The 13,699-nt window shown below is 49.4% G+C and overlaps 3 protein-coding genes across 3 annotated transcripts; 2 read left to right on the top strand and 1 right to left on the bottom strand.

The window, feature by feature from the left end:
- Nucleotides 1-20: 20 nt before the first annotated feature.
- Nucleotides 21-1,917, bottom strand: BKA67DRAFT_545855 (uncharacterized protein). The gene is made up of 3 exons (XM_046101352.1): nt 1,315-1,917; nt 524-1,237; nt 21-469 (listed from the first exon to the last, which is right to left on the bottom strand). Exons 1-3 carry the CDS (start codon nt 1,490-1,492, stop codon nt 318-320), a joined length of 1,044 nt encoding a protein of 347 aa, XP_045963945.1. The 5' UTR covers nt 1,493-1,917; the 3' UTR covers nt 21-317.
- Nucleotides 1,918-8,284: 6,367 nt separating this feature from the next.
- Nucleotides 8,285-10,798, top strand: BKA67DRAFT_653026 (uncharacterized protein; the record flags this gene model as incomplete). Its single annotated transcript, XM_046106284.1, has 1 exon — nt 8,285-10,798. One exon carries the CDS (start codon nt 8,285-8,287, stop codon nt 10,796-10,798), a length of 2,514 nt encoding a protein of 837 aa, XP_045963944.1.
- Nucleotides 10,799-11,575: 777 nt separating this feature from the next.
- On the top strand, nt 11,576-13,047 carry BKA67DRAFT_29469 (eIF-3 RNA-binding subunit). The gene is made up of 3 exons (XM_046096036.1): nt 11,576-11,859; nt 11,942-12,584; nt 12,664-13,047. Exons 1-3 carry the CDS (start codon nt 11,843-11,845, stop codon nt 12,886-12,888), a joined length of 885 nt encoding a protein of 294 aa, XP_045963943.1. The 5' UTR covers nt 11,576-11,842; the 3' UTR covers nt 12,889-13,047.
- The last annotated feature ends 652 nt before the right edge of the window (nt 13,048-13,699 follow it).

The raw sequence follows: 13,699 nt of genomic DNA, 5'->3' as shown, positions 1-13,699 counted from the left end.
TCTGGCCAACCCCCCCCCCCCCCGACAAAAAACAAAGGAACAAAAAAAACCATCATGTAACACTTTTGTGAGTGGTGCTAGCGTCCAAAAGCTTGAGGCTATGTTCTCTAAGCCCTGTGCCTGCCCATGTCAAGCTTGAAAGTCCGCCTGCCATTCTCACCCAACGCCTAACTTCCTTTCATGGTGACTTGAATTTGGATTACCTTGCCATGCATGCCATGTTACTCAACGCCCATACAAAATCAGGAACGCCCAGGGTCTGTCCTCGTCAAACCGCCAAGCATAAAAGCAGATTCCAGTCCATAAGGTTAGCAGGCTTACTCTGCCTTTGGAGGGCCCATGGTAGTGGCACTTGGTCTACTTGTGCCACTCTCATCCTCCGACACAGACTGGGACTGCAATAGATGAGATGGCTGGGCTGGTTCCCTCGTGACCGACGACGCCGTTTGTGCGTCGGTAAGTTGGCGTTCTATGTTTATGTTAGCAATTCTCGACGTCGTTTCTGGCGATTTCACCGACTGACCCAGTTCTCGGATGCGATGACGCAACATTTGGTTCTCCCGAACAAGTGATTGTGTCTCTGCTTGGTAGAAAGCGGTCTCGTCCCGACCACTCAAGAGGGAAGGGTCGCCACTGTCGCCGGCACTTATGGAACCTGATCTCATCCTCGACGAGGACGTCTGCCGACTCAGACTTCGACTCGGTGTGCGTGAGGGTCGCAGACTAGTCTGGGCAATGTCGAAGGACCCACGTGGGAGGACAGGCGATCGCGGGGTAGACACAGACGAGGAGGCCTGGGCTACGCCTGCGCTCGGAATAACGATAGAGGCAGAGCGGGACCGTTCCGAGGTGGGGGTGGCATCGTCAGCTGCGACGGCAGTCTGGTTCTGATCTTGGGCTGCGTGAAGCTGTTGGAGCTCGACTTGTTGGCGGCGTATCTGGTGTAGCAGGCGGTTGACCTGGGCCTCTTGTTCTGCCTCGAGCTCCTGGTGAAGCTCGCCCAGACTGGGTGTCCGGTTGTGATAGGGATCGCGGGTGGCCATCAGCAAGGGAGAGCCAGACATGGGTCGTGGGCTGGAGGCGATGAGAGCAGCTCCGGCGGGAGCTCCTGAGCCTTCCTGGATTTCGCCAGCGGGAGGGAGACTGGGGTCATTGTGCTGAATGTTCATGAGGACGGTGGATCGTCTCCGGCCGGCGGGCGAAGGCTGTTGTCTACTAACCGAGCTATTCGATGAGCCTGTGGAATGGGGGGAAAGACAGGTCAGCAAGGCCGGCATGCGAGGGGCTGTGTTAGGTGTGAGGCTGATCACGTACGTCGCTGAAGGCCTGCATTCATGGTAGCTGCTGCCTGTAAAGAGATAGACTGGGAGCGAGAAGCAGGAGGCGGAGAATCTGTGCCCACGACGGGACTGTCGCCGTTTGCGGTTGGTGAGGTCATGGTTCTTGAGTATCCAGACGGGGACGGTGGCAGAGAATTGAGGTCTGGTGCCATCGAATCAAGACATGAAGATGGGGAAGAAGTTTGCTGCTTCGCTCTACTGGTTATGCATAGGAAGGAAGGCGGCGGGTGTTCCGGGTGACAATCGAGCGATGTGGAGTGATGGATGGGATGTGAACACTGTAGGTTAGGATGTCATACTCCGTTCGGTAGGCCTGAATGAAGTTACTGCTTGCTGCATCGCCGGTCCGGGGCATGGGACATGGCTGAAGAGCAAGGGATGGGGCCTGGAGCTGCCCCGCAAGTCATACGTCAGGTGGGTTGTTTGCTACCCCCGCTAGCGCACCGAGTACTTACCTAACTTTCCAGTATACGGATCCGTAACATATACCAAGTAATTAGGTATCAAGTAGTATGTAGCTTACATACCCCGGCTATGCACACATACATACACACGTGTAGGCTCCGCTACAGTAGGTACAATCAAGTAGTAAGTATAGCCAAGCTGAGATGCGCTGAGTTCACCGTTGAGGGCCGACCGTAGCCGTAGCCGTAGCCGTAGTCGTACCCGGCAAGCAAGCCGACAGGCTTGACAGGTGCATTTCTACACAAATCTCACGCAAACGCCATCGTACAAGTCGAAAGTCGACCGTCTACCATCATGAACTTTTACTGTCTAGTCACCTTACTCGGCTGACATGCTGATACGCAGCAGGCACTATGATGTGAACCTAGATCGAGGTACATTATTTGCTACCGCAATGTCCTAATGCTCAGATCATTGACCCGGTGCGAGGGGGTCATCTGATTGTTTGTTGCCCCGTTCCTCAGCCTCAAAATACCTAGGTCGTGCAGAACAATGTCATCAAAAACTATAGTGTATCACACTGTGGTATCTTCGTTGTCTGCTGTTTAAGCTAAGCATTTTTAATCGGAGGATTCGCGGCCTCTCCCAACCTTGGAGTCATAGCCAACGAAGAATCACAACAGCACGGAAGGACATCTAAATTTGAACCTCAAAGCAACCGATTTGGGAGGGCGGCACAAGCGATAGCTTGGTTCTGTTTGCCAGATCCTCGTGGACCTCTTTTGATCAAACAACGGACACTACGTCACGTATTGCTGTCATATAATCGATCGTGGTGTTCTCGACGCGGCTAAGTTGTCCTCGTGGTTCGCTTGTGCAATTAAGAATTTTGTTGGCACAAATCATTGGCCACGTTGAATTCCCAAAAGGATGGGACACATATTTGGCCATAAATAGTGGCAAAAAAGAGTACTAATTGCGTAAGCTTTTTACATTTTAACTCTCTGAGTTGCCATCCGATTACAGTACGCGTTCGTCTAGTTCGCGAGGTAGAACGTGGGCAGTAGACAGGAATCATTAGTCGGGATAGTTGGACAGAGTTCCGTCACTGTCACGATTTGAGTTTGCCTAATCATGTGAGAAGGCTGTTGAAAACCCAATATCTCTCGGGAGTCGCGTGGCGGCGGTCGAGTTCTAGTGAATATACATTTCCACGTGTCACGCAACCTAAAATAGACTGGAGCAACCAAAGACCCTCTTAGAAATAAATCTAGCCTTTTCATAAATTGCGGCAACCGAATTGCCAGAGTTGAACAAGCCGACTTTTAGCCAATCGTTTCCGTGAATTAAACTTTATTACAGCCAAGACAGGTAAGCTCGACCACATTGCGGCATTGGCCGGCAGGCTGGCCTTAACCTTTGTGGCCAAAAATTATAGGGATCCGCTTGAAGTATAGCCGTCTTGTAACACAGTGGTTATAGAGGAACGCAAAGCATGCTTGGTTGATAGGATGATTAGAATCTCAAGGGCAACGATTTGTTGATAGGGAATGGTCAGCTGTTATGCAAGAAGAAAACAACCAGTTCGTCATGTATATACAATTGTATTTGCAATGCTTCACAGCAAAATTTTACTGCTTGGTGCCACGACAGGATACAACACAACGTCTCATAAATCGGCGAGGAATCGAGAATTGCATTATTTTTCTGAGTAAGTTTACGCCAAAAAACCTCAAACAGGCTTCAGATCTGACCAGTGCACGCAGCACTGATATTTGATGGCTGGGACATATCTGTGTCGACAAAATATACCAATATTGCGGGGTACATAATGGGTATGATGAAATGGCGGAGATAAACACGTGGGATGATATTTCACCAGTGAATGTTTCTCGCCATCAAAGACAATACTCAATGATCATATCAAATTGCTGGTGATAGGAGACTCTCTACTAATCCATGACCACAACCAAATTCCTTTTCTGGAGCTTGAACAACTTCGTATGGCGGGTGTCTGGCGTACCGCCACAAGAGGGTTGAGTCATGGTAGAACGTTCAGGGCTATGAAAATAAGTCGAAAGCATGGTCGCCATCGTTGCCGTTGTCCGAGTGTTTTGGTATAGTGTCACAACTGTGAGTTTGCTTATAGAATACTTGTCGATGATTCTGTATAGGTCTACGTAGGGATTATATAGCATTCTGATCCAAGCATATTTGCAAGACACCTCTTTTTGATCATCTCTCCGTCTATATCCATGGTTATCTAGAGAGGCTGTTGAAGAGTTTGACGCCATTCCAGGGCTGTACGTCTGTGCAGCCAAGAAGAATCCACTAAAAAGACTCCCGGACATAAGGCGAGTGTTGGGCTGGCAAGTAGTTATCCTTTTAGTGCACACTAAGGAGCAGAGCTAGAAGGTGTTTCAAAAGACTGTTGTTTAAGTTTGTTTGAGCCTTACTGCCCTGTGAGGAGTTTCAGAGCGGATTGCTCAAGCTTGTCATTGAATCGCTACATCGGAAACGCCGACGATTCTGTGTTAGGGAGTCCGAGGACATGAATGGTCTATCTCATCGTTCAAGACAAAGAGCGCAGCGTCCACAGCGGGAGGGCCCCTGAAGTTCTATTGATAGTAATACTAGGTATGTAGTTGTCGATCACAAACAAGAAACTAGTGTGAGGGAATACACACATGTATCTTTGTATATTTTATCGAGGCTGCTTGAAATGTTCTTTCTAAAGTTATTTTCCAAACCTATGAGATTATTAGAGACAACATACGGGTATTTACGACACTTCAGCTTCACTGCGGGGCGGTTAGGAGCATCCAACACAGGAGAAAGAGTGTCATTGCGAACAATTTCGGTGAATTCTGACCGGCATGGCTGGCTTCGAACTTGCACAAAGACGGCCCTCTTGTGGGCGTTCGTGCAAATAGAAAGCCACGAAGACATTGCGTTAAGCTGGCAAAGACAAGAAGCGATGGGGGATCGGATGAGGAGTCCATGCTGGTGGTACATGATGTTGTTGAGTACCTCTATCATGCAATGCCGTCTGTTTCGTGGCACCTGGCCGCAACGATCGGCCTTTTCAGCCCCAAAGATGGATTGCTTTTGAGAATCCAGCTAATGCAGGTACCATGAGATAGTGGCAAGCTATCCAACGCCATGGGGAGGCCGCGTGGGTTTGGGGACGGCTGGAAAAAGTAGTGTTATGCGAGCATATGCAAAGTGAGTGATTGTGCATTACCGCGAACAGCTTGTTGAACGTTATTCCATTATGTCTCACTATGATGCCTTTCCCATACAGCTGCAGAGCAAGTACCAAGTTATTGGCCGTACGATGAAGTCCATGTATAGAGACCCGCCGTCGCGAAGCTTCGGAATCTTAAAATTCTTGAACAAGCAACCACTTAGTTAGACTCCAAAGGATTTGGATACCCTAGTCGTTTCTGTCTTGAGGCAGGTTGATCCACTACGTAACTGAAGTGCAGGCCTCTGCAGCTAACCGCTGTTGTGCCACGAAGGCAAGTTACACTTACATGAATTTTATAATTATTAGGAACTGATTGTTTTCTCAACTAGTAAGGAGTTTCATATCGTAATAGCTCCGCGCAAAGTGTAAGAGTCTCGGGCGGGTTTAAAGGATCGGGAAACAATGGCAGTGCTCTGACGATTCTCCTAACGGTGATAAGACGAGATCGGCTTCAATATCTACAGTTGGTAATCAATACATCGTGTAGGAGGCAAATTTTGTGTGTAGACCTATTAATAACAGAATAACATACCGCGGACGAACAAAATAAAGAGATTAATACAGAAAGAAAAAAGCCTGAGAAATGTGATACACAGAACGATTGCGTTGGTACATAGCGTCATAAAGTTTCCCAATGGAAACTTGCTTTCAAACATCTTTTGGACCAATAGTCGTCCAGGGTGTACGGGCGAGTAGATATCATATCAGTCCATTAGCGCATTAGCCACGGTCAATCAGTGAATGATAGTTCCTCAAGTATGCTTAGTATGGTCAATACGCTGAAGTCGTGGTTTATTCATCGTCTTTACATCCGCTCCGTCTGTGCAATTGGTCACTAGATTTATGACTGTAAGGCTTTGACAGGACTATGACGTCTTGGCAGCTTATCTTAATAGCTGAGAAATGGTCACAAGCATGTCTCTAGTTGGTAATTTTCTTCGGTTGAGGTACAATGAGGTCAATACGAACAGACCGATCCCTTTGAACCAATCCAGGTAAGATGGTACGTTGATACGCGGTTCCGAGTTCGTTGAATTTCGGGCCTGCGAATTTATCAACTAGCGGGGACAAATTGCTGCTGCTGCTCTAAAAGCCCACAATGATTGGCGGGTTATACTGCCAGCAGAGGCTCAGGTAGGTCCATGCACGATGAGAGTCAAATAAAATTGCACACATGCGTAAGCAAGCGAACCTGCAGATTTGTACCTTTTGGCGTAATATGTCGCTGTTAGTCGTACCACATGTAAGGGACTGGGATTCCCTTTATCCCATGCTTTTCATTGATGCGAACCAACATGAAACTTCCAGTGGCCATATTCGGGGTGCCCGTGATCCGTAGAAGCGCTATCAAAACAAGTGAAGATGGATTTGACCACCTGTTACAACAGCCGGGCTTCTTGTCAAACTTGTCATCCGAAGTATGACACTTTGCCTACATAGAGACTGAGACTGGAGACTGGAGCCGCGGACCTGCAAATAAGGGGGAGGCGGGGCAGGGAAAAGGAAACCCCCCCTCCCCTCCCCCCCCCAAAAGGTTCACTGATGGCTGTAGATTGATTTCCTGATTTCCTAGCTAGGAAGTTTGGCAGATGAGGGGCAGGCGAGGGACCCCTGAACGCAGCTACGATCTGTTCCAGAACCTCGACTCACATCCTGTCGGTGCAGCGAATCAACTGACGTGCCCCTCTCAGGGGACGCGGCGCGTTTCCTCACACCAACACAAAACAAATTTGCGGGCCCTGGTACTGCGCTATGTACGATCAGAGTTGTCCTGGCTTCTGTGAAATTAAACAGTCTGCAGTCTGCAGTCAGCTCGGCGCAAATTACATGTTGTGATATGACTACTGCATATTGGAATGATCTCAGCTGCGACATAAGCAGTTCGTGGGCAAGCTTACGAGACCGACGGGGCACAACTCATCACATCTGTAACTAGGTGGATATTGCTATTATATTCCAATGCCGCCTTGATGTCCGCATTGATGACCAATCTTGCAACATGACCATCGGATCAAATTTGAGAGATCTCCAATGGGTAGGCTGGAGACTTTCCAACGGTCAGATTGTTTCCACTGTTGCCAAGGATCCTAATACCGGTATCTATTTATTTGGCATCGGAGTCCCGGGATCCCCAATATCGAACATCCATGCCGTTTTTGTGACTTTCATTCTTATTCCACAGCCCCAACATTATGTATCTATATTTTGTTTTTAATACTAGTTTTGTAAGCATGGTACTGACGAGACCAAGGATGGCAATGATGCCATCATCTGCGATTGCCAGATTTTAGACCACTGCCTGACTACTCGGTGCCAGTGCTTTAGCCGCTCGCAGTAGACGCCTTGAATTACTCGCTCGTGTACACTCCCATGTAATGCCATGAGTTTTCAACTCTCTACCGCAAACCCCCTTGTCGGAACCCCTCGCGCCTCACTGTCATGTGGCGTGTGCGTTCAGTACGCATCCACAAGTCAGCACAACGGCTATGCTCCCGGACCAGGGGCAAGTCGGAATTTTAGTAAAACCCCTGCTTGAATCGCGAGATTCACTTTCCGTATCCCTGTGTATTTGCTATTGCGAAAGGAAAAGTTTAAAAAAAAAATTCGCATCAATGTCTGTCGTGGTGGGCTAGCCGACCAACCACCAGCCGTCTAGAAGGACACGGGAGGAAAAGCATGCAGCTGTTCTGAAGTACTTTATTTCGATTCCGTGTCTCATGCGTCATGGCATCCGCTTTCTCTGTTCCTACTCTTTTTCTCCATTTCTGACCACACAAGCAAGCCTACAGTAGACAATCGTCAAACTTTGCGCCAAATCAATCTAAAAATCTAGGGGCTGCTGGCGTCACAAAAGTTCATTACGGTCGATCCGGTACAATCTGGACCCCAACTTTCATCCTAAAAGTATATCCACCTTCAAAGCGCATCTAGGCACGCAACAGCCGGTATACATCGTGGGCTACACTGTAGCTTTTGCGCAAGGTTGCCTTGACCTCTTCGACGTCTCCATGTTTTCCTTGTAATCTAATTGTGTTTTGACGTCGTCCAGTGGTCAAGATTCGTTGGTCCGCTATGCATGCCTTAAGCACTCACATTCCTCAATCCTCGGGCCGTTATTTCCAACAATTGCATCACATTCATTTTTAAGACACTGCTCGCGACCACTCCCGTTGGCTCTGCCCGTTAGATCGAACCACAACCCTGGGAAAGCAGAGTCGCTTATCTACAACAGAATTTGTAGCGTCAATAAATCGTCAGTCGAGTGGCTTGCTGCGCGCATGTCATCGTCATGGAGGAGAAAACCGACGATGCACCATTGAGTCCCACGAGTGGCACATTTGAATCTCTCCAGTCGCATTCGAACAGTATACGGCGCACCCGTCCGCCCAACATCATCGTTGCCGACGAGAATAGAGTACCGTTGCGTGCAGAATTACACTCTGGAAAGCTTGCTAAGCGGGAGTCGAGAGTTGGACTGCGAAGCATTTTCGGTAGATCCAAGTCTGCCAAAGACAGTGACAATAACGAGCTGGACATACCCGCACCGCTGAGGGAACACTCAAGATCGGGAGGCATTCGAGCTTCAATCGTAGGCAATTGGCCATATTCCCGCTCTGACTTATCTTTGGCGAGTCCGCTGCCACCTTCATCTTCGCGATCTACATCCTCAGCCGGACTTCAAAGTCAACCGTCCAACACCCGCTTACGGCAATTCAGCGGCGGCAAGAGCAGCCCATTACCAGCACCCCTTCACTCAACACCTGGTGTCTGGACTCCATCGCCATTGTTTCAAGTATATCCGCAAGCTGTCAAGCATGCTACTTTACCAGCATGCACCGCATCAGTCGACATGCTTTCCAAACTCAATGCCAACCGCAATAGTCCACTATTGCAAGACGACATAGCGGCAGATGGGGCCGGAGAGAAAAAGGAAGAGAAGGGCAGGAGACTCCATCAACGAAATGGAGGATCTCGGAGCATCTTGGACTGGACGACCAAGATTTATACCCTTGTCACTTCGGGTTACCTGCTTCAATATGCGGCCGAGGGCTCGTATGATCGGCTACCGGAACGGATCCTGCGCCTAAGCAAAGATTCCGCTGCTTTCGCAAGCGATCTCATCCCAGGGCGACACTGGGTTATCCAGATCGTATCATATATGGACGGTATGCGATCTCCCGTCCCAGAATCGAGATCATTCATTTCCAAATTAGCGCTCCGGGGCCCGGAAAAGAAGAGCGTATCTACGATGCTATTGGTCGTCGAGAGTGCCGAGGAGATGGACAACTGGCTGGCGGTGCTGCGACGAGAAATCGAAGATCTGGGAGGCAAAAAGCAACTGACCGAGACCGGAGAGGTCAAAAAGGGCGCAGCACCTGGGGAGCTCAAGGAAAAACACAGCCAAAGGACAATTGTGGTTCGTGATCCTGAGCGTTTCTCAACCATGATACAGCAAGACTTCTCGTGGTCTAACGACCAGGCGCTAAAAGAAAATGGTCATGAGCCGCCAGGAATGCCACCCTCGGAACTCAGCCCAGAATTCTCCATGGACGATATATCGACTTCTGATAGCCACTACTCATCTGATGGGCAACGCCTCGAAAGCCTGCGTGACAGTCGCGACAGCAACAATCGCTTCTCTTATATCTCATCTGAACAGCGAACCTTTGTGACTTCCGCTAATTCATCACCTGCTTGCTCCCCCACCCGTGCTAGCTTCTCGAGCCACCCGGACGAATCCAAGCAATCGCGCCCGTCCCACGAAAGCCCGGCAGAAGTCAGGTTACGGCCCAATGCCCGGGATATCTCGATACGGAGGCAATCCATGCAGACGGTGATGTCCGGCTTTGACGTTCGCTCACCGGAGGGTAGCTCGCGCCCACAGTCAACCATATCGACGGGAACGGATAACAGTGACGCTCATCACAACTCCTCTCGACAAAGCATTCCAAACTTCAGTAAAAGATTCCCGGCCTTGAGACCTACATCCTCTGATTCTACATACGAAGAAGTAACTGCACCGACACCTGTAGTTGTAGAGCCCGAACCTGTTGCGAAGTCGTCCCGGAAACCACCGCCCACCGCACTTGCAATGTCCCGACCTCTGTCTACAGTTATGGACATGCCAACACCAGCACTTCCACTTTCCCCCAAAGCTTCGCAGAACATGGGCGGCATGCAACATAAGCAGGTTCCCACGGTGGCTCCAGACTCACATTCAACAGCATCGTCTCGGACGCGGGTTGGGGTCGAACCGCAGCACAGGAATACGCTTGGCCCAGTTGAATCACGCGTATCAGCCAATCGTTTATCATCGTCTCATATCACTGAGTCCAAAACGGTCCCTCGTCGCTTTGTCAGTATGACGAGCTTGCGAGCACCAATTCGAGACTCAGCTGAACTGGCAACCGGCACCCCTAAATCCGTCCTTTCGGGTGCCGTCGCAGCACGAAAAGCACAGTTTGAAGCCGCGTCGAATTCCAATCAAGAACTATTCAGGTCCTCGTCCTCAATGGGAACCTACAGGCCCAATAGGAAGCCATCGACTACCTCCGTCTCCAAAGCCCCTTCATATAAAAGATATTCATTTACTCATGCTGGTGAACCAGCACACCAAAGACGCGAAATGGCCCCATCCGTTCAGAAACCGTCTTTGCCCTCCTCGCCTTCGAACCATTTCTTGAGTGTCGACATCGGAGCCAAGAGCTTGGCCGGCCGAAAAAGCATGCCTCAGCTAGCAGAGGGACCACCGTTGGCACCGCCTCCAACTCGGGCTTTACCACCAATACCCCAAAAACAATAACGTGTCAAGTTTCACGTCTGCGCGACCGCTTCTGTTTTCCTTCTGTCAATTTCCTTTGGCCATGGAGGCACCAGATGCCATTGGTATTGGGCAGTGTTCATTTGATCACACTTCTCCTCGAAGTTTTGCATTCTACACGAACGATCATGACGGCGTTCACATGTATATAGATTTGTTTGCTGCAAAGGCTGGTTGTTGGCAGCATTTCTAGGCGTTATAGGTTTTTGTTCTTCCAGGGATGGATTTAGATACCACTTGACACGAGTATGGATGCTACGAAGGACATGTATTTTAGGAAGAGAGTTTGATGGCAACCAAATTTGCCGTGCCCGTATCTACGTTGGAGATGAATACTCCGAGCGCCTTCACCTTCCCACGAAATGCCTGAAGCGACGGATCTTCTGCAAAAGTATCTTGCTGTGACTCCAAACTATGCCGAATTGCTGTGAAGCTTGGCTACTTCAACGTATTAGGGCTTTGGCAAGTACTAGCTAAAAATTGTGATTATCTCCTAAATCATAACGTTATCATATAAGGGCTAGCTGTTATCAAACACGGCAGTTTACAGTCCTTTGATGATATATTCAAATACGTTTGTATTCTTTGATAGGTTACTGATACGCTCAGATTGTGCGCGGTTCCTAAATCTAGGGGCTTGCTCACAGGGGTGGTATTTCTATCTTAAAATTTGGCAGACACAGGAATTGACTGGCAAAGAATTCGTTAGAATTATTGGGAGCATACGCCCGCAAGATTTTGACTAGGGACATTGAGCTGAGTCTTCATATATCAACCTTTTCTTTGCTGAGTCACTTCACTTTGGAGGCGAAGTTTGGGATCCTGACGGCGTTTTTTTGGAGGGGTCGAGATAAATTGCCCCACACTCGCGCAAATAATTATCCTGACGGCCAAAATCCATCCAATACCAACAACAAGGCGATAGTAGCAACAGCAAAGATCACGAAAAGGCATTACCTGAATACCTATTACTAAATCCCGATCCGTACGAAAAGAACAAGAAGAAGAAGAAAAAACACAGCCAAGATGTCGACTAAGCCAAGGTACGACGCCATCATCAGTGACAGCAATTGCTTTGCTGCAACCCGCACAGAAACAAAACCCCCTGCTAACTCTTCCTCGCAGAGACTGGGCTGACGATGATGATCTCGATGAGACCGTCGCGACCGAGCTGCCGCCTCCTCAGACCATTCAGAACAAGGACGGTACCAAGACGACAATCACCTACCGATTCAACGAAGACGGCCAGAAAGTCAAGACCACCCGGCGGATCCGCCTCGTGACGCACCGCGAGGTCGTCAACCCCCGCGTTGCCCAGCGCAAGACCTGGGCCAAGTTCGGCCTGTCCGCCAGCGACAAGGTCGGCCCTCAGAGCGATACCACCTCGGTCGGCGAGAACATCATCTTCAGACTCAGCACCAACTGGAAGGCCGACACCAAGGACGAGGCCAAGAACGCCCAGGAGGACGCCTTGAAGGACAAGCTCAAGGACAAGACCGTCAAGTGCCGTATCTGTAACGGCGAGCATTTCACTGCCAGATGTCCCTACAAGGACACCATGGCCCCTGTCGGCGCCGAGGGCGGAGCCGATGTTGCGGCTGGCATGGGTGATGAGCTCGCTGCTACGGGCGGCGCTGGTGCTGGCAAGAAGGGCAGCTACGTCCCGCCTGCACTCAGGAATGGCGCTGGCGGCGCCGGCGAGAGGATGGGCGGCCCTGGTGGCAAGTTTGGCGAGCGGGACGACTTTGCCACGCTGCGTGTCACAAACGTAAGTAGTCTCTTCCCCATGAGGGAGGCATCTCCAAATATTGGCCACGTACGTGTGCTAACATATCTCTACTATCCAGGTTTCCGAGATGGCAGAGGAAGGCGAGCTCCGCGATATGTTCGAGCGCTTTGGACGCGTCACGCGCGTGTTCTTGGCCAAGGACAGAGAGACGGGCATGGCAAAGGGCTTTGCTTTCATCAGCTTTGTGGACAGAGAGGACGCCGTCAAGGCATGCAACAAGATGGACGGCTATGGTTTCAAACATTTGATCCTGCGTGTAGAGTTCGCTAAGAAGGCTGCCTAAGGGCTCTGATGACTGGAATTTGCGTCAACTTGAATTAGTAAAGAAAGGCGCCACTCGGACTCACAGCATTGGGAAAGTCCTTTTGGGCATATGAATGACGTGGTCATCTTTTGATAGACTGTATTGCAATGATAATGGGATTGACCATATGCTAATGATCCCCTTTGGTCTCTTGGTGAGGTTCAGTGTTCGTCAGTTTCCACCTTGCAATATAATTCCAATCACTACTACATCAGCCACCAGGGCGTAGTAGAGCGTTCTATCTTATCCTGTAACCCCCCCCCCCAAAGTACTGTGTTATGGTTCCACATGTCTAGTTCGGTAGATCCACTGATGTTATCTGTTGTTCTGTACTAGTATATGTAGTGTTCAAACGGGACTACAATGCATTTATGGTTTCCTGAAGGATGTAGATTTTTTTGGGTTGGTTTGAAAATTTTTTTTTTTTTTTAATTTAAAGAATTAATCCTGTACAGAATGCAAGCACGACATCGAAGCAGGCACGTCAACGACATAAGTTACCCCAAATGGGCATGAGAGGTGCCAGCGATATTCTAGGAGCTTAAGGTCATATCACCGGCACTTCATACAGATACAGGGTTAGCAATGATTTTATTGCAGTACACCGGGTAGGGTATTAGCCAGATATTCAGCCTCTCCTGAGTGACTGTCCTAACTTGATCGATCCCAGAGATTCTAGTATCTCGTCACCTACGGACCAAAGGAATATGACAAGACCAGTTTAGATAGATTTCCCAAAAGATGTGTGACCAAAACACCTTGCCCGATGGCAGTTCAATAATGCCCTGAC

Source organism: Truncatella angustata (genome assembly GCF_020726525.1).
Source record: "Truncatella angustata strain MPI-SDFR-AT-0073 chromosome Unknown BKA67scaffold_1, whole genome shotgun sequence".
Lineage (NCBI taxonomy): Eukaryota > Fungi > Ascomycota > Sordariomycetes > Amphisphaeriales > Sporocadaceae > Truncatella > Truncatella angustata.
The sequence above is the reverse complement of the archived record's forward strand: the minus strand, read 5'-3'. Positions and strand labels throughout refer to the sequence as shown.

Excerpts from the sequence above, each read along its gene's own strand:
- BKA67DRAFT_29469 (XM_046096036.1), top strand. Across the intron at positions 12,585-12,663 it reads CCACGCTGCGTGTCACAAAC|GTTTCCGAGATGGCAGAGGA; the intron begins GTAAGTAGTCTC and ends TCTACTATCCAG.
- BKA67DRAFT_545855 (XM_046101352.1), bottom strand. The coding sequence starts at position 1,492 with ATGGCACCAGACCTCAATTCTCTGCCACCGTCCCCGTCTGGATACTCA. Across the intron at positions 1,238-1,314 it reads GAATGCAGGCCTTCAGCGAC|GCTCATCGAATAGCTCGGTT; the intron begins GTACGTGATCAG and ends CCCATTCCACAG. Across the intron at positions 470-523 it reads TCATCGCATCCGAGAACTGG|AACGCCAACTTACCGACGCA; the intron begins GTCAGTCGGTGA and ends ACATAAACATAG.